A 20,734-nucleotide genomic window follows, 5' to 3' on the forward strand; every position below is an offset into this window, starting at 1 on the left:
GAGAGGATAAAGCAAATTTAAAGATGGTTTTAAACTGTATGCTCTATCTGAATCCTGACAGGAAAAAAGGAAATTTATGCTTACCTGATAAATTGATTTCTTCTACGATACAAGTCCACGGATTTCATCCTTACTTGTGGGATATTATCCTCCTGCTAACAGGAAGTGGCAAAGAGCACCACAGCAGAGCTGTGTATATAGCTCCTCCCTTCCCTCCACCCCCAGTCATTCGACCAAAGGTTTTAGGAAGTGAAAGGAAAAGCTAAAAGGTGCAGAGGTGACTGAAGTTGTAAAAAATATAATCTGCCTTAAAATGACAGGGAGGGCCGTGGGACTCATATCGTAGAAGAAATCAATTTATCAGGTAAGCATAAATTTCCTTTTCTTCTACAAGATACGACGAGGTCCACTGATTTCATCCTTACTTGTGGGGATACAATACCAAAGCTTACAGGACACGGATGAAAGGGAGGGACAAGACAGAGACCTAAACGGAAGGCACCACTGCTTGAAGAACTTTTCTCCCAAAAAACAGTCTCAGAAGAAGCAAAAGTATAAAATTTGGAAAAAGTATGAAGGGACGACCCAAGTCGCAGCCTTACAAATCTGTTCAACAGATTCATCATTTTTTAAAAGCCCATGTGAAGTCACAGCCCTAGTAGAATGAGCCGTAATTCTTTCAGGAGGCTGCTATCCAGCAGTCTCATATGCCAGACTGATGATACTCCTCAACCAAAAAGAAAGAGAGGTAGCCGTTGCTTTCTGACCCCTACGCTTTCCAGAATAGACAATGAATAATGAAGAAGATTGACGGAAATCCTGGTTTGCCTGTAAGTAAAACTTCAAGGCACGAACCATGTCCAGATTATGTAAAAGACGCTCCTTCTTGGAAGAAGGATTAGGACACAAGGAAGGAACAACAATTTCCTGATTAATATTCTTATTTGAAACAACCTTAGGAAGAAATCCAGGTTTGGTACGCAAAACCACCTTATCAGAATGGAAGATAAGATAGGGCGAGTCACATTGTAACGCTGAAAGCTCAGAAACTCTTCGAGCAGAATAAATAGCAGCAAAAACAAAACTTTCCAAGATAACAATTTAATATCTATGGAATGCATGGGTTCAAACGGAACCCCTTGAAGAACTCTAAGAACTAAATTCAAACTCCATGGAGGAGTAATTGGTCTAAATACAGGCTTAATTCTGGATAAAGCCTGACAAAAAGACGCTGAACATCTGGCACATCTGCCAAACGTTTGTGAAGCAAAATTGACAAAGCAGAAATCTGTCCCTTTAAGGAACTTGCTGATAACCCTTTCTCCAATCCTCTCTTGGAGAAAGGCCTGAATCCTGTGAATCCTAACTTTACTCCATGAGTAGATTCACACCAAAAAAAAGATATATACGCCATATCTTATGATAGATTTTTCTAGTGACAGGCTTACGAGCCTGTATCAAAGTATTGATGACCGAATCAGAGAAATGTAGAGAATGTAGATTTGGATGTTGGAAAGGACCTTGAATGAGAAGGTCCTGTCTCAAAGGAAGTTTCCACGGTGGCAGAGAGGACATGTCCACTAGATCCGCATACCAAGTCCTGCGTGGCCACGCAGGCGCCAACAGGATTACCGAGGCTCTCTCCTGTTTGATTCCGAGCAATCACGAGTGGAAACGGTGGAAACACATAAGCTAGGCTGAACGATCAAGGTACTGTCAAGGCATCTATTCGCTCGGCCTGAGGATCCCTCAACCTGGATCCGTAACGTGGAAGCTTGGCATTCTGACAAGATGCCATCAGGTCTAATTCCGGTCTGCCCCATTGGCGAATCAATAAGGCAAACACCTCCGAACGACTTAGAAAATCCGCTTCCCAGTTCTCTACTCCTGGGATGTATATCGCTGATAGATAGCAAACAATGGGCCTCTGCCCATCGGATTATCTTGGATACTTCTATCATCCCTCTTTTTGGAACCACGAAAAGATTTGAATAAAACCCCTGTCCCTGTTCTGGTTTTGGAACGGGACAAATTACTCCCCATGGTATAGAGGTCTTTTACACAGCGTAAGAACGCCTCTCTTTTTATCTGGTCTACAGATAATAGTGAAAGATGAAACCTCCCTCTTGGGAGAAAATCCTTGAATTCCAGTTGATACCTGTGGGTCACGATTTCCAATGCCCAGGGGTCCTGAACATCTCTTGCCTGAGCAAAGAAAGAAAGTCTGCCCCCTACTAGATCCGGTCCCGGATCGGGGGCCGACCCTTCATGCTGTCTTTGTAGCAGCAGCGGGCTTCTTGGATTGTTTACCTTTATTCCAAGCCTGGTTGGGTCTCCAGACTGACTTGGATTGAGCAAAATTCCCTGTTTTGTGGAGGAAGAGGAAGCAGAGGGTACTCCTTTAAAATTTCGAAAGGAACGAAAATTATTTGGTCTACCTCTCATCTTAACAGACTTATCCTGAGGTAGGTCATGGCCTTTACCTCCAGTAATGTCACAAATGATTTCCTTCAATTCAGGCCCGAATAGAGTCTTACCCTTAAAAGGAATAGCTAAAAGCTTAGATTTTGATGATACATCAGCAGACCAAGATAACGCTCTACGCGCTAAAATTGCAAATCCTGCATTTTTCGCCGCTAATTTAGCAATTTGAAAAGCAGCATCAGTAAAAAAAGAATTAGCTAGCTTGAGAGCCTTAATTCTATCCAAAATGTCATCTAATGGAGTCTCAACCTTCAGAGACTCTTCTAGAGCATCAAATCAAAAAGCTGCTGCAGTAGTAACTGGAGCAATGCAAGCCGTAGGTTGTAAAAGAAAACCGTGATGAATAAATAATTTCTTTAGAAGACCCTCTAACTTTTTATCCCTAGGGTCTTTGAAAACACAACTGTCCTCAATAGGTATAGTTTGTACGCTTAGCCAGGGTAGATATAGCTCCCTCCACCTTAGGGACCGTTTGCCAAGAGTCCCGAATGGTGTCTGATATGGGAAACATTTTCTTAAAATTAGGAGGGGGAGAGAACGGTATGCCTGGTCTGTCCCATTCCTTTTTTACAATTTCCGAAATTCTTTTAGGAACCGGAAAAAACATCAGTGTAAGTAGGTACCTCTAGATATTTGTCCATCTTACACAATTTCTCTGGTGGCATCACAATAGGGTCACAGGCGGAGGTGTTCCAGCTTAAATTTAAAGGACATGATGTCCGAAACTGTCTGAGGTAACACATTCCCTGAGTCTGAAAGTTCTCCCTCAGACAGCAATTCCCTGACCCCCAACTCAGAGCACTGTGAGGGTATGTTGGAAATAGCCAATAAAGCATCAGAGGATTCAGTATTCACATTAATACCTGACCTACTGAGTTTACCCTGTAACACTGGTAATTTAGATAATACCTCTGTATTGGTAGTTGACATAACTGCAGCCATCTCCTGCAGAGTAAAAGAATTAGACGTACTAGAGGTACTTGGCGTCGCTTGTGTGGGCGTTAAACGTTGTAACACTTGGGGAGAATTGGATGGCATATCCTGGTTCTCTTCAGATTGAGAATCATCCTTAGGCACACTTTCTTGACCTAAAATATGCTTTTTACAATGTAAGGCCCTTTAGGTACAAGAGGTACACAATGTAAGAGGGGGTTCCACAATGGCTTCTAAACACATAGAACAATGAAATTCCTCAAAGTCAGACATGTTGAACAGACTAGTAATAACCACAATAGTCGTTAAAAACACTATTTATTGCTTAAAAAAATTTCGAGAAAACGTGTACTGCGCCTTTAAGAGATAAAAAAGTGCACAAATTTTCCAAAACTGCTTCGAACGTTAATTTGCTCTTTAAAATTAACTACACCTAATTAATGGTTCCAAAAATTATTGCACCCCAAGAGTAAGGAGAGAAATTAACCTCTAAAAGGTATTTATAGTCCACAAATATGTTAAATTTGACAAATATACCCCCTGCACCTTGCCACCAGCTGCCCCCAGGTACTTCAAAATGACTCGACGACGATACGGTTAACAGAACCCCTGTCTAGGCTCAACCGAAGCTAATGCCTGCTGCTTCTCAGTCAGAGTAAAGTGCGCGTCTGTGGAATTCTTAAACCCCTAAGTACACTCCCAATACGGTCAAACCGTTAAGCATATTCCTGCATCTCCCAGTGTCTCTTTATAATGCTGTGAAGCCCATTATAATGCTTGGCCCAATATGTCAACTGAAATAAATTAAGCACAGGTTTCTCTGTAATACTCCTTTGTTTTACAGGTCTACTGCTTACCCCTTCCCTTGCAGGGAAATACATGTCAGCCAGTTCTGATATATCAAGTCTCCTCAGAAATAAAGGGCTGCACATACCTCAATGCTGCTTGTAGCATGAAACCGTTCTCCACACTGAAGATGTCTCTTGTATTACCTTTAGAAGCTCTGTGGGAACCAACCTGGATCTTAGTTACATCTGCTAAGATCATCAACCTCAGGCAGAAATCTTCTTTCATATCCCCCTGAGGAAAATAGTACTCACCGGTACCATTTAAAATAAAAGACTTCTTGATTGAAGACACTAAAAACCAACACCTCACTTTACCTCTTCCTAGTATAACACAGGCAAAGAGAATGACTAGGGGTGGAGGGAAGGGAGGAGCTATATATACAGCTCTGCTGTGGTTGTCTTTGCCACTTCCTGTTAGCAGGAGGATAATATCCCACAAGGTAAGGATGAAATCCGTGGACTCGTATCTTGTAGAAGAAAACATAATTTATGCTTACCTGATAAATTCCTTTTCTCCTGTAGTGTAGTCAGTCCACGGGTCATCCATTACTTATGGGATTATATCTCCTCCCTAACAGGAAGTGCAAGAGGATCACCCAAGCAGAGCTGCTATATAGCTCCTCCCCTCTACGTCATACCCATTCATTCGGACCCGAAACCAAACGAGAAAGGAGAAACTATAGGGTGCAGTGGTGACTGGAGTTTAATTTAAAATTTAGACCTGCCGCAAAAACAGGGCGGGCCGTGGACTGACTACACTACAGGAGAAAGGAATTTATCAGGTAAGCATAAATTATGTTTTCTCCTGTTAAGTGTAGTCAGTCCACGGGGCATCCATTACTTATGGGATACCAAAAACAAAGCTAAAAGTACACGGATGACGGGAGGGACAGGCAGGATCTTTACACGGAAGGAACCACTGCCTGAAGAACCTTTCTCCCAAAAACAGCCTCCGAAGAAGCAAAAGTGTCAAATTTGTAAAATTTTGAAAAGGTGTAAAGTGAAGACCAAGTTGCAGCCTTGCAAATCTGTTCAACAGAGGCCTCATTCTTAAAGGCCCACGTGGAAGCCACAGCTCTGGTAGAATGAGCTGTAATTCTTTCAGGAGGCTGCTGTCCAGCAGTCTCATAGGCTAAACGTATTATGCTACGAAGCCAGAAGGAGAGAGAGGTAGCCGAAAGCCTTTTGACCTCTCCTCTGTCCAGAATAAACGACAAACAGGGAAGAGGTTTGTCTAAAATCTTTAGTTGCCTGTAAATAGAATTTCAGGGCACGGACCGACGTCCAGATTGTGCAGAAGTCGTTCCTTCTTTGAGGAAGGATTAGGGCACAATGAAGGAACAACAATCTCTTGATTGATATTCTTGTTTAGTGACTACCTTAGGTAAGAACCCAGGTTTAGTACGCAGAACTACCTTGTCTGAATGAAAAATCAGATAAGGAGAATCACAATGTAAGGCTGATAACTCAGAGACTCTTCGAGCCGAGGAAGGAATAGCCATTAGAAACAGAACTTTCCAAGATAACAGCTTGATATCAATGGAATGAAGGGGTTCAAACGGAACACCCTGTAAAACGTTAAGAACTAAGTTTAAACTCCATGGCGGAGCAACAGATTTAAACACAGGCTTAATCCTGGCCAAAGCCTGACAAAAAGCACTGAACGTCTGGAACTTCTGACAGACGGCTTGTGTAAAAGAATGGACAGAGCTGAGATCTTGTCCTTTAACGAACTAGCAGATAAACCCTTTTCTAAGCCTTCTTGTAGAAAAGACAATATCCTAGGAATCCTAACCTTACTCCATGAGTAACTATTGGATTCGCACCAATGTAAGTATTTACGCCATATTTTATGGTAAATTTTCCTGGTAACAGGTTCCTAGCCTGTATTAAGGAATCGATCACTGACTCCGAGAATCCACGCTTTGATAGAATCAAGCGTTCAATCTCCATGCAGTCAGCCTCAGAGAAATTAGATTTGGATGTTTGAAAGGACCCTGAACCAGAAGGTCCTGTCTCAGAGGCAGGGACCATGGTGGACAGGACGACATGTCCACTAGATCTGCATACCAGGTCCTGCGTGGCCACGCAGGCGCTATAGAATCACAGATGCTCTCTCCTGTTTGATCCTGGCAATCAGTCGAGGAAGTATCGGGAAGAGTGGAAAACATAAGCCATGTTGAAGACCCAAGGTGCTGTCAGAGCATCTATCAGAACCGCTCCCGGGTCCCTGGACCTTGATCCGTAACAAGGAAGCTTGGCGTTCTGGCGAGACGCCATGAGATCCAGATCTGGTTTGCCCCAACGCCGAAGCAGTTGTGCAAATACCTCCGGGTGAAGTTCCCATTCCCCCGGATGAAAAGTCTGGCGACTTAGGAAATCCGCCTCCCAGTTCTCCACGCCTGGGATGTGGATCGCTGACAGGTGGCAAGAGTGAGACTCTGCCCAGCGAATTATCTTTGAGACTTCCATTATCGCTAGGGAACTCCTTGTCCCTCCCTGATGATTGATGTAAGCCACAGTCGTGATGTTGTCCGACTGAAACCTGATGAACCTCAGAGATGCTAGCTGAGGCCAAGCCAGAAGAGCATTGAGAACTGCTCTCAATTCCAGAATGTTTATTGGAAGGAGACTCTCCTCCTGAGTCCATGATCCCTGAGCCTTCAGGGAATTCCAGACAGCGCCCCAACCTAGTAGGCTGGCGTCTGTTTTTACAATCGTCCAGTCTGGCCTGCTGAAGGGCATCCCCCTGGACAGATGTGGCCGAGAAAGCCACCATAGAAGAGAATCTCTGGTCTCTTGATCTAGATTCAGCATAGGGGACAAATCTGAGTAATCCCCATTCCACTGACTTAGCATGCACAATTGTAGTGGTCTGAGATGCAGGCGTGCAAAAGGTACTATGTCCATTGCCGCTACCATTAAGCCGATTACCTCCATGCATTGAGCCACTGACGGGTGTTGAATGGAATGAAGGACACGGCAAGCATTAGAAGTTTTGTTAACCTGTCCTCTGTCAGGGTAAATTTTCATTTCTACAGAATCTATAAGAGTCCCCAAGAAGGGAACTCTTGTGAGTGGCAATAGAGAACTCTTTTCTACGTTCACCTTCCACCCATGCGACCTTAGAAATGCCAGAACAACTCTGTATGAGACTTGGCAGTCTGGAAACTTGACGCTTGTATCAGAATGTCGTCTAGGTACAGAGCTACCGAGATTCCTCGCGGTCCTTAATACCGCCAGAAGAGAGCCCAGAACCTTTGTAAAGATTCTTGGAGCCGTGGCTAACCCGAAGGGAAGAGCTACAAATTGGTAATGCCTGTTTAGGTACCGATAATGATCCTTGTGAATCGGTATGTGAAGGTAGGCATCCTTTAAATCCACTGTGGTCATGTATTGACCCCTTTGGATCATAGGTAAGATTGTCCGAATAGTTTCCATTTGAACGATGGAACTCTAAAGAATTTGTTTAGGATCTTTAAATCCAAAATTGGTCTGAAGGTTCCCTCTTTTTTGGGAACCACAAACAGATTTGAGTAAAACCCTTGTCCGTGTTCCGACCGCGGAACTGGATGGATCACTCCCATTAATAAAAGGTCTTGTACACAGCGTAGAAACGCTTCTCTCTTTAACTGGTTTGCTGACAGCCTTGAAAGTTGAAATCTCCCTTTTGGAGGAGAAGCTTTGAAATCCAGAAGATATCCCTGAGATATGATCTCTAACGCCCAGGGATCCTGGACATCTCTTGCCCAAGCCTGGGCGAAGAGAGAAAGTCTGCCCCCCACTAGATTCGGTTTCCGGATCGGGGGCCCTCACTCCATGCTGTCTTAGGGGCAGCAGCAGGTTTTCTGGCCTGCTTGCCCTTGTTCCAGGACTGGTTAGGCTTCCAGCCCTGTCTGTAGCGAGCAACAGTTCCTTCCTGCTTTGGAGCTGAGGAAGTTGATGCTGCTCCTGCCCTTGAAGTTACGAAAGGCACGAAAATTAGACTGTCTAGCCCTTGGTTTGGCTCTGTCTTGAGGCAGGGCATGACCCTTACCTCCAGTAATGTCCAGCAATAATTTCTTTCAAACCGAGCCCCGAATAATGTCTGCCCTTTGAAAGGTATGTTAAGCAATTTAGATTTAGAAGTCACATCGGCTGACCAAGATTTAAGCCACAGCGCTCTGCGCGCTTGAATGGCGAATCCTGAATTCTTAGCCGTAAGTTTAATTAAGTGTACTACGGCATCGGAAATAAATGAATTAGCTAGCTTAAGGACTCTAAGCTTGTCTGTAATCTCATCCAATGTAACCGAGTTAATGGTCTCTTCCAGAGACTCAAACCAGAATGCTGCCGCAGCCGTGACAGGCGCAATGCATGCAAGGGGTTGTAATATAAAACCTTGTTGAACAAACATTTTCTTAAGGTAACCCTCTAACTTTTTATCCATTGGATCTGAAATGCACAGCTATCCTCCACCGGGATAGTGGTGCGTTTAGCCAGAGTAGAAACTGCTCCCTCCACCTTAGGGACCGTCTGCCATAAGTCCCGTGTGGTGGCGTCTATTGGAAACATTTTCTAAATATAGGAGGGGGAGAAAAGGGCACACCAGGTCTATCCCAACTCCTTGTTAATAAATTTCTGTAAGCCTTTTAGGAATAGGAAAAACGTCAGTACACGTCTGGTACCGCAAAATATTTATCCAGCCTACACATTTTCTCTGGAATTGCAACCATGTTACAATCATTCAGAGCCGCTAATACCTCCCCTAGCAATACACGGAGGTTCTCAAGCTTAAATTTAAAATTTGAAATGTCTGAGTCCAGTTTACTTGGATCAGATCCGTCACCCACAGAATGAAGCTCTCCGTCCTCATGTTCTGCAAATTGTGACGCAGTATCAGACATGGCTCTAATATATAAGCGCACTCTGTTCTCACCCCAGAGTGGTCGCGTTTACCCCCTAATTTCTGGCAATTTAGATAATACTTCAGTCATAACATTAGCCATGTCTTGCAAAGTGATTTGCATGGGCCGCCCTGATGTACTTGGCGCCACAATATCACGCACCTCCTGAGCGGGAGATGAAGGTACTGACACGTGAGGAGAGTTAGACAGCATAACTTCCCCCTCGTTGTCTGGTGAAATTTTCTTTACATGTACACTTTTATTTAAAGTAGCATCAATGCAATTAGTACACAAATTCTATTGGGCTCCACATTGGCCTTTAAACATATTGCACAAAGAGTTTCCTCTGTGTCAGACATGTTTAACAGACTAGCAATGAAACTAGCAAGCTTGGAAAATACTTTTGAAATAAATTTACAAGCAATATAAAAAACGTTACTGTGCCTTTAAGAAGCACCAATAAACTGTCACAGTTGAAATTACAATGAACCAAATTTGTTATAGCAACCAAATTTTCACAGTAAATGCAATAAGTCAGCAAAGGATTGCACCCAACAGCAAATGGATGATTAACCCCTTAATACCCAGAAAACGGATAACAGAATATAAACGTTTTAACACAGTCAAAAGCACAGTCTCACAGGTCTGCTGTGAGTGATTACCTCCCTCAAAACTAGTTTTGGAGACCCCTGGGCTCTGTAGAGACGTCCTGGATCATGGAGGAAGGAATAGGAAGACTGTGACTGAATTCTTACTGCGCAAGAAAGCGCCAAAATAGGCCCCTCCCACTCATATTATAACAGTGGGAAGCTCAGTAAACTGAATTTATTCATAAATAACACGACAGCCATGTGGAAATATAATGCCCAAAATTTTTTATCACCAAGTACCTCTGAAAAAAAAACGATTAACATGCCAGTAAAACGTTTTAAAATAAAATTATGAAATGATACTAAGCCTGCTGCTAGTCGCTTTCACTGCAGTGGGGGCTCAAACATAAGTTAAATGTACACAGTATTTTCTTAGTGAAGTTCCATTCCCCAGAAATACCTCAGTGTAACATACATACATATCAGCCTGATACCAGTCGCTACTACTGCATTTAAGCTGCACTTACATTATATGGGTATTAGCAGTATTTTCTCAGTCAATTCCATTCCTTAGAAAATAATATACTGCAAAATACCTCCTTGCAGGTGAACCCTGCCCCGCTGTCCCATGTTCTGAAGTTACCTCACTCCTCAGAATGGCCGGGTTGAACAGCAAATGGATCTAGTTACGACCGGCTAAGATCATACACAAAACTCAGGTAGATTCTTCTTCTAATGCTGCCTGAGAAAAAACACACACTCCGGTGCTGTTTAAAATAACAAACTTTTTGATTGAAGATATAAAAACTAATTTTAATTAACCACAGTCCTCTCACAACGTCCCTATCTATTAGTTAGGTGCAAGAGAATGACTGGGTATGACGTAGAGGGAGGAGCTATATAGCAGCTCTGCTTGGGTGATCCTCTTGCACTTCCTGTTAGGGAGGAGATATAATCCCATAAGTAATGGATGACCCGTGGACTGACTACACTTAACAGGAGAAATGTGGGTTTCATGTCCCTTTATAGCCGGATTAATCACTTGCTAATAAGTAGAGCTCCCGCTGCAGTATTGGTAGATAGTGCCATGCCTAATGAGCATAGAAATATCTCTTTTTTTCTCATTACAGGAACATTTGTTAAAATAAAACAAAAACTGTAATGCATTTTAAGAAGCTTCTTGTAAAAATACTGTTTTTCAGCAGCATATGAAAGAGAGAGAGAGAGAGGAGAGATGAGAGAGAGAGAGAGAAAGAGAAAGAGAGAGAGAGAGAAAGAGAAAAGGAGAGAGAGAAGAGAAAAGAGAAAAAGAGAAAAAGAGAAAAGAGAAAAAGGAGAAAAAGAGGAAAGAAGAGAAATAGGAGAATAAGAGAAAAGAGAAAAAGAGAAAAAAGAGAAAAGAGAAAAAGAGAAAAAGAGAAAAAAGAAAGAGAAAAGAGGAAAAAGAGGAAAAAGAGAAAAAGAGAAAAAAGAGAAAAAGGAGAAAAAGAGGAAAAAGAGAAAAAGAGAAAAAGAGAAAGAAGAGAAAAAGGAGAAAGAGAGAAAGAGAGAAAGAGAGAAAAGACAGAAAGAGGAAAGAGGAGGAAAAGAGAAAGAGAAAAAGAGAAAAAAGAGAAAGAGAGAAGAGAAAAAGAGAAAAAGAGAGAAAGAGAGAAAAGAGAGAAAGAGGAAAAGAGAGAAAGAGAGAAAGAGAAAAAGAGAAAGAGAAAGAGAAAAAAGGAGAAAAGAGAAAAAGAGAAAAAGAGAAAAAGAGAAAAAGAGAAAAGAGAGAAAAAGAGAAAAAGAGAGAAAAAGAGGAAAAAGAGAAAAAGAGAGAAAGAGAGAAAGAGAGAAAGAGAGAAAAGAGAAAAAGAGAGAAAGAGAGAAAGAGAGAGAAGAGAAGAAAGAGAAAAAGAGAAAAAGGAGAAAAAGAGAAAAAGAGAAAAAGAGGAAAAAGAGAAAAAGAGAAAAAGAGGAAAAAGAGAAGAAAAAGAAAAAGAGAAAAAGAGAAAAAGAGAAAAAGAAGAAAAAGAGAAAAAGATGAAAAAGAGAAAAAGAGAAAGAGAAAAAGAGAAAAAGAGAAAAAGAGAAAAAGAGGAAAAAGAGAAAAAGAGAGAAAAAGAGAAAAAAGAGGAAAAAGAGAAAAGAGAGAAAAAGAGAAAAAGAGAAAAAGAGAAAAAGAGAAAAAGAGAAAAAAGAGAAAGAGAGAAAAAGAGAAAAGAGAAAAAGAGAAAAAGAGAAAAGAGAGAAAGAGAGAAAGAGAGAAAGAGAGAAAGAGAGAAAGAGAGAGAAGAGGAGAAAGAAGAGAAAGAGAAAGAGGAAAGAGAAAGAGAAAGAGAGAGAGAGAGAATCTGACTGAGCAAATATTAAATGTGCATTATGCTGAAAATTGTAATTTATCATATAATGCATAATTAATTACTAGAAATCATTTAAAAAAAACCACGTATGTATTATTTATGCTTGTACTTTTACACAACTGACCAAAGAAGCTGCAATGGGCCATGCAGGATTCAATCACAGGGATTGAATGCTCAGTTTAGGGACTCATTTATATCTATCCTAATACGCTACAGCAATGGGTATAAGATTACCCATACAAAAAGGCTCTCAAGACTTTAAACGTGCTCTTCAAAAAGGAATGGAAAATGAGCACATTTGATTGACTTTAAACAAAAATATATTTGTTAAAAATAAATTAATTAACATACCAACTGCGGGGTCTGTTCTTACAGGATCTTGAATAAAATCAATCAGAGACATATACCTAGGACCTAAGCAAAACAAAAAAAGGCATTCAATATTTGAAGTGAAGCTACATTATTTTATTGTATCATTGTCTATATCATGCTCAAAAATACCAGTGTGCTGAACAGAAATATTGCCAGCTGGGTGGCATATTAAAGGGATTTGAAACCCAAATTTTTTCTTTGATGATAAAGATAGAGCATGACATTTTAAGCAACTTTCTAATTTACTCCTATTAAATAATTGTCTGTTCTCTTGGTATGCCTTTGTTGAATGAGCAGCAATGCACTTCTGGTGGGCTGACTGAACACATGCGTGAGCAATGACAATTGGTATATTTATGCATCCACCAATCAGCAACTAGAACCTAGGTTCTTTGGTGCTCCTAAGCTTTCATAGATAAACCTTTCAGCAAAGGATAACAAGAGAAGAAAGCAAATTAAATAATAGAAGTAAATTGAAAGTTGTTTAAAATTGTATTCTCTATCAGAATCATGAAAGAAAATTTTTGGGTTTCATGTCCCTTTAAGTAGCCGGAAGAGAACAGTACTTTGCAATATTATAACATTTTCTGTTATTAAACATTTTCTTATGCTATCCAAAGCACAAATTAATTGTATAATTTAACAAACTAATTTAATGACAATTTGTGGAACCATTGAAAAAAATTGATTATTTTAACTGGGTGATTAGTAAAATTAGCTGGGTGGTCTTAGCTGTGCGGAGAATGCTTAAAATGCTTTTCAATTTTATGGAGTAACTATAGAGATATAGCTCAAAATTATACTGCAATTTAGCGCACAAAAAAAAAAAAAAAATCAATACAATTTTACAATAATAGACCAATTACTTGTATATCAGTTAAAGGGGCATTGTACACTAGATTTTTCTTTGCATAAAAGGTCTTGCAGATGATTCATTTATATAGCACATCTGGTAGTGTTTTGTAACGTTGTATAGTTTTGCTTATTTCTTTTTTTAATAACATTGTGATGATTTTCAGACTCCTAACCAAGCCCCACAGTGTCAGATGTATACACGCGTTTACAGACTCCTGGCTCTTGTTTATGTTATCTGTATTTTCATATGAAGGGAGTGTCTGATCTTCATGTTTTCCCAGCCCTTTTCACTGCGGTGTCCTAGCCGAAACCTCATCAACAGTTCTAAACTGGGAGCTTCTAAGCAATTTTTTAAAATGTTTTATACTGGATTTTTAGATCAGTATCTGTGTATATTCTTCTTTAAAGGGCCACTGTAAGTAAATATTTTCTATGCCTAGGTACTAACTAACTACCCCAAATACGCTTTTTATCAATAGCATTTCATTAACATATCTCTACCGTAATATCAGAAATCTTGTCTGCAAATGTAATTGTTTTCCAAACCCACTCCGTGGGTATCCTTTGCTCTGTACCAATCCGTTTACAATACCTAGGTTTCAAAATGGCGCTTTAAACACAAAGTTATTGGTTAAGTATTTTGAACACTCAGTGCTGAAAATAGTGGGCAGGATAACGTGACATCATCGGCGAATAAAAGATATAACTTTTAGAACGTTATGAAACTTCGTTTTGGAGAAAATATAGGTCAGTAGGTTTTTAATTAATGTTTATTAACTTTAATATGTTAGTTGTTTAGCTTAAAAATTATAACAGAAAGTAATCCTTTAAAGTAGGGTCTATTACATGCAGTTATATGAAAATTAATGTACACCTTCCCTTTAATATAAAATAAAACAACAAGGATTTTCCTAAAACCATATTTAACAAATATACAGATATTGCACACACATATACAATGTTACAATGTTATATTTTACATATAAAAACCCTTCAGAGCGTACCCACTATTCTGATACATTAAATATGATCAGACAAGTAGAGGCTGAATTTTAGTGTTTTCCATATTTACGAATTATTTTTGTCATCAGGCTGGTATAATTGTATCAATAAATGCAATAGTAAAACAAAAAAGTGGCTACATATTCATTAGCCACTACCTCACAACTGTAAATTTAAACATGCAAAGCATTTTAGGGACTCCGGCTAATTTTATACATGTGCAAAATAAAGTACAGCATCAACAGAAACTAATATAGATTTACTCAGTCAGTGATATGTAAAATATCCCTCAACATGCATAAGCAATCTCTCTTCTGCTGACGGTCATACTTATTTGCACTGGGTATTTTCAAATGCAATGGAGGCTCTGTACATTCAGCTTTCTCAGCCCCTTCCAGTGGGTGTTACAGCCTAAACTCATCAACAGTGCTAAACTGGGAGCCTCTAAGTTTTTAAAAAGGTTTATACTGGATATTTAATATTAGTGTCCTGTGCATATTCTTCTTTAAAAGTAGTGTATTACATTTTGTGTATAATGTCCTTTAAAATATGTATAATCCTTGGAGCACGTTGATAAATCATAGAAAGAATTGGTAAGATAAAACTAGAGAAAAAAAAAAAAACACATATATGCAAAGGGAATCTGGACAAGGGTTAGCCATGAAGAGACTATGCTAACTTTCACTAATGACTCTGATGGCTTTAACAATGTGATATACATGCATAGCTCAATCCAACACTTTAGCAGTTTGAAGTTCTCACAAGATCTCACTATTGATACCAAAAATACCTTGAAAGGAATCCTAATAAATGGCTGACATAATATAGGGATTGCAATATTTCTTTAATGAACGGAGCACCAAATGTTAAACTAATATTTTCCTCATTGGTTTATTTTTCCTTAGAAGATTAAAAAAAATACAGGAGACTCTATAATATGGAGCATAACAACAAGCATTTTTTTCTGGAAAACTGCATCAAATGTGTGCCATTGGTGTGCAACCTCTGCATTAAAGGGATACTAAACCCAATTTTTTTTCTTTCATGATTAAATAGAGCATGCGATTCTAAGCACCTTTCTAATTTACTCCTATTATCAATTTTTCTTTGTTCTCATGCTATCCTGACTTGCTGATTTGTGGCTAAATGTAGCAAACCAATCAGCAAGCGCTACCCAGGTCCTGAACTAATAATGGGCTGACTCCTAACCTTTCATTACTGCTTTTTTCAAATCAAGATAACATGAGAACAAAAAGAAAAATTGATAATAGGAGTAATTAGAAAGTTGCTTAAAATCGCATGCTCTAGCTGAATCATGAAATAAAAAAATTGGGTTTAGTATCCCTTTAAGTAGATCTCTCCACAATTTCAAAAGGTTGTAGAACTGTTCTAAAATTATTCTCTTAAAAAGGGACACTAAACCCATATTTTTTCTTTCATGATTCAAATAGAGCATGCAATTTTAAGCAACTTTCTAATTTACTCCTATTATTAATTTTTCTTTGTTCCCATGCTATCTTTATTTGAAAAAGAAAGCAAGGACGGTTAGGAGTCAGACCATTTTTTGGTTCAGCACCTGGGTTGCGTGGGTTGCGCTTGCGATTGGTGGCTAAATGTAGCCACCAATCGCAGCAAGCTCTATCCAGGGTGCTGAGCCAAAAATTGAACATCCCATTAGCTTAGATTCCTGGTTTTTTCAAATAAGATAGCAAGAGAACGAAGAAAATTTGATAAGAGTAGAATAAAAAGTTGCTTAAAAACTACACGTTCTATCTGAATCATGAAAGAAAAAAATGTGAGTTTAATATCCCTTTAATACTACTCTATAATGTAGTCACTTATGCTAAGTTTCCTTCAGACAAATTCTCACAAATATCTATTGCCAAGGAAGGATATTAATTTTTTTTTTTTTTAAAGTTTTATCAAAAAAAAATCCTTGCAAGCCAACTAATATACTTACCTTCTGTGGGTGGTGGTCTTTTAGGCAGGTCCACATGATTCTTTTAATATCCAAAAGAAGTGGAATATGAAAGGGAAATCAGAATTGGCTATTTAGACTTATTGACTGAATAAACACTGCTAATATATACATAAGATGGCAATAAACATTTTCTATCAGCTGTTCTTAGTGAGTCATACTCACTAAAATATAATTTCTTATTCAAAAGTAGTAAAATAAGGAAGCACATTTTCATTGTCTAACAACCTTAGTGTTTCTATAGCCACACCATAGAAGGGGTGGGGAATCTCATACTCTTTAATAAAATGGGAATCTTACCCCAGTAGATGCCACATTGAGTAAGAAATTATCTCATTGTTCCATTATAATATAGCATATTATTTTAAAATACTGAAACAATTCCTTATTACTTAAAAAGACCTTGCCACAATGAAGTTCAGGGTAGTAGTGGGGAATAGAATAGTATGGCCAAAGCCATCTAAAACCTTTTTTTTCCCCTTGTTTTTACTTTAGTAGAACTATTTATGTTATCTAGAGATACAAATAGATATAGATGTGAGAATACTGTGCTCAAGACAACAGAAGAATGCATTTAAATACCTTGTGAGGAAATGGTCTATCCTGGGGGCGGAAGCTCTCTTCTTTGGCTGTCCCCTTCCATAATTTCAGACCTATTAAAAAAAACATAATTTATGTAAGAACTTACCTGATAAATTAATTTCTTTCATATTGGCAAGAGTCCATGAGCTAGTGACGTATGGGATATACAATCCTACCAGGAGGGGCAAAGTTTCCCAAACCTCAAAATGCCTATCAATACACCCCCTCACCACACCCACAATTCAGTTTAACGAATAGTCAGGTAGTGGGGTGATAAAGAAAGGAGTAAAAAGCATCAAAGGAATTTGGAAAAAATTGTGCTTTATACAAAACAATCATAACCACCATAAAAGGGTGGGCCTCATGGACTCTTGCCAATATGAAAGAAATTAATTTATCAGGTAAGTTCTTACATAAATTATATTTTCTTTCATGTAATTGGCAAGAGTCCATGAGCTAGTGACGTATGGGATATCAATACCCAAGATGTGGAACTCCACACAAGAGTCACTAGAGAGGGAGGGATAAAAATAAAAACAGCCATTTTCCGCTGAAAAAATTAATTCACAACCCAAAAAATAAGTTTATTCTCATAAATTAAAGGAAAAAAATTAAATCAAAAGCAAAAGAATCAAGCTGAAACAGCTGCCTGAAGAACTTTTCTACCAAAAACTGCTTCTGAAGAAGCAAACACATCAAAACGGTAGAATTTAGTAAATGTATGCAAGGAAGACCAAGTTGCTGCTTTGCAAATCTGATCAACTGAAGCTTCATTCTTAAAAGCCCACGAAGTAGAGACTGATCTAGTAGAATGAGCTGTGATTCTCTGAGGCGGGGCTTGACCCGACTCCAAATATGCTTGATGAATCAAAAACTTTAACCACGAAGCCAAGGAAACAGCAGAAGCCTTCTGACCTTTCCTAGAACCAGAAAAGATAACAAATAGACTAGAAGTCTACCTGAAATCTTTAGTCGCTTCAACATAATATTTCAAAGCTCTTACCACATCCAAAGAACAACAAGAACAAGGAAGGAACAACAATTTCTCTATTAATGTTAGAATTCACAACCTTAGGTAAGAATTTAAATGAAGTCTGCAAAACCGCCTTATCCTGATGAAAAATCAGAAAAGGAGATTCACAAGAGAGCGCGGATAATTCAGAAACTCTTCTAGCAGAAGAGATGGCCAAAAGAAACAACACTTTCCAAGAAAGTAGTTTAATGTCCAAAGAATGCATAGGCTCAAACGGAGGAGTCTGTAAAGCCTTCAAAACTAAATTAAGACTCCAAGGAAGAGAGATTGATTTAATGACAGGCTTGATACGAACCAAAGCCTACACAAAACAATGAATATCAGGAAGTTTAGCAATCTTTCTGTGAAATAAAACAGAAAGAGCAGAGATCTGTCCTTTCAAGGAACTTGCAGAGAAAACCTTTATCCAAACCATCCTGAAGAAACTGTAAAATTCTAGGAATTCTAAAAGAATGCCAAAAGAATTTATGAGAAGAACACCATGAAATGTAAGTCTTCCAAACTCGATAATAAATCTTTCTAGAAACAGATTTACGAGCCTGTAACATTGTATTAATCACTGAGTCAGAGAAACCTCTATGACTAAGTACGAAGCGTTCAATTTTCATACCTTCAAATTTAATGATTGAGATCCTGATGGAAAAACGGACCTTGAGATAGGTGGTCTGGCCTTAGTGGAAGTGGCCAAGGTTGGCAACTGGACATTCGGACAAGATCCACATACCAAAACCTTTGAGGCCATGTTGGAGCTACCAGCAGCACAAACAATTGCTCCATGATGATTTTGGAGATCACTCTTGGAAGAACTAGAGGCGGGAAAATATAAGCAGGTTGATAACACCAAGGAAGTGTCAATGCATCTACTGCTTCCGCCTGAGGATCCCTGGACCTGGAGAGGTACCTGGGAAGTTTTTTGTTTAGATGAGATGCCATCAGATCTATTTCTGGAAGCCCCCATATCTGAACGATTTGAGAAAACATATCTGGGTGGAGAGACCATTCTCCCGGATGTAAAGTCTGACGACTGAGGTAATCTGCTTCCCAATTGTCTATACCTGGGATATGAACCGCAGAAATTAGACAGGAGCTGGATTCCGCCCAAACAAGTATCAGAGATACTTCTTTCATAGCTTGAGGACTGTGTGTCCCACCCTGATGATTGACATATGCCACAGTTGTGACCAAAATTGAAGAGCCCTGAGAATCGCACGGAGTTCCAAAATATTGATTGGTAATCTCGCCTCTTGAGATTTCCAAACTCCTTGTGCTGTCAGAAATCCCCAAACAGCTCCACAACCTGAAAGACTCACATCTGTTGTGATCACAGACCAGGTTGGACGGACGAAAGAGGCCCCTAAAATTATACGATGGTGATCTAACCACCAAGTCAGAGAAAGTCGAACATTGGGATTTAAGGATATTAATTGTGATATCCTTGTATAATCCCTGCACCATTGGTTCAGCATACAAAGCTGGAGAGGTCTCATATGAAAACGAGGAAAGGGGGATCGCGTCCGATGCTGCAGTCATGAGACCTAAAACTTCCATGCATATATGAAGGGAATGACTGAGACTGAAGGCTCCGACAGGCTGCAAACCAATTTCAAACATCTCTTGTCTGTTAGAGACAAAGTCCATGGACACTGAATCTATCTGGAAACCTAAAAAGGTTACCTTTGTCTGAGGAATCAAAGAACTTTTTGGTAAATTGATCCTCCAACCACGTCTTTGAAGAAACAACACTAGTTGATTGGTGTGAGATTCTGCAGAACGTAAAGACTGAGCGAGTACCAAGATATTGTCCAAATAAGGAAACACCGCAATACCCCGCTTTCTGATTACAGAGAGTAGGGCACCTAGAACCTTGAAAAGATTCTTGGAGCTGTCGCTAGGCCAAAAGGAAGAGCAACAAATTGGTGATGCTCGTCTAGAAAAGAGAATATCCTGAACTGATAATGATCTGGATGAATCGGAATATGAAGATATGCATCCTGTAAGTCTATTGTGGACATATAATGCCCTTGCTGAACAAAAGGCAGAATAGTCCTTATAATCACCATTTTGAAATTTGGAACTCTTACATATAGATTCAAAATCTTTAGATCCAAAACTGGTCTGAATGAATTCTCTTTTTTTGGAACAATGAATAGACTTGAATAAAAACCCCAGACCCTGTTCCTGAAACGGAACTGGCATGATACCCCTGATAACTCCAGGTCTGAAACACACTTCAGAAAAGCCTGAGCCTTTACCGGAATGCGTGAGAAAAAATCTTCTCACAGGCGGTCTTACTCTGAATCCTATTCTGTACCCCTGAGAGACAATACTCTGAATCCAATGATTTTGGACCGAATTGATCCAAACCTCTTTGAAAATTTGAATCTGCCCCCTACTAGCTGAGCTGGAATGAGGGCCATACCTTCATGCGGACTTGGGAGCTGGTTTTGATCTCTTAAATGGATTGGATTTATTCCAATTTGAAGGTTTCCAATTGGAAGCAGATTCCTTGGGGGAAGAATTAGGTTTCTGTTCCTTATTTTGACGAAAGGAACAAAAACGGTTAAAAGCTTTAGATTTGCCCTTAGGTTTTTTATCCTGAGGCAAAAAAACTCCCTTCCCCCCCAGTAACAGTTGAAATTATTGAATCCAACTGAGAACCAACTAATTTATTACCTTGGAAAGAAAGAGATAGCAATCTGGATTTAGAAGTCATATCAGCATTCCAAGACTTGAGCCACAAAAGCTCTTCTAGCTAAAATAGCTAAAGACATAGATTTAACATCAATTTTGATAATATCAAAAATGGCATCACAAATTAAATTATTAGCATGT

The 20,734-nt window shown here is 39.3% G+C and overlaps 1 protein-coding gene across 1 annotated transcript in view; it reads right to left on the reverse strand.

Annotated features, from left to right (window-relative positions):
* Positions 1-20,734, reverse strand: part of LOC128660490 (uncharacterized) — a gene marked incomplete in the record, with an annotated part of 570,712 nt that overhangs the window by 541,646 nt on the left and 8,332 nt on the right. The window contains 3 exon segments of the mRNA XM_053714367.1: positions 12,432-12,494; positions 16,270-16,309; positions 16,870-16,940. Of these exon segments, the coding sequence (XP_053570342.1) occupies positions 12,432-12,483 (52 nt within the window).

This window comes from Bombina bombina, chromosome 5, assembly GCF_027579735.1.
Source record: "Bombina bombina isolate aBomBom1 chromosome 5, aBomBom1.pri, whole genome shotgun sequence".
Taxonomy (NCBI): Eukaryota; Metazoa; Chordata; class Amphibia; order Anura; family Bombinatoridae; genus Bombina; species Bombina bombina.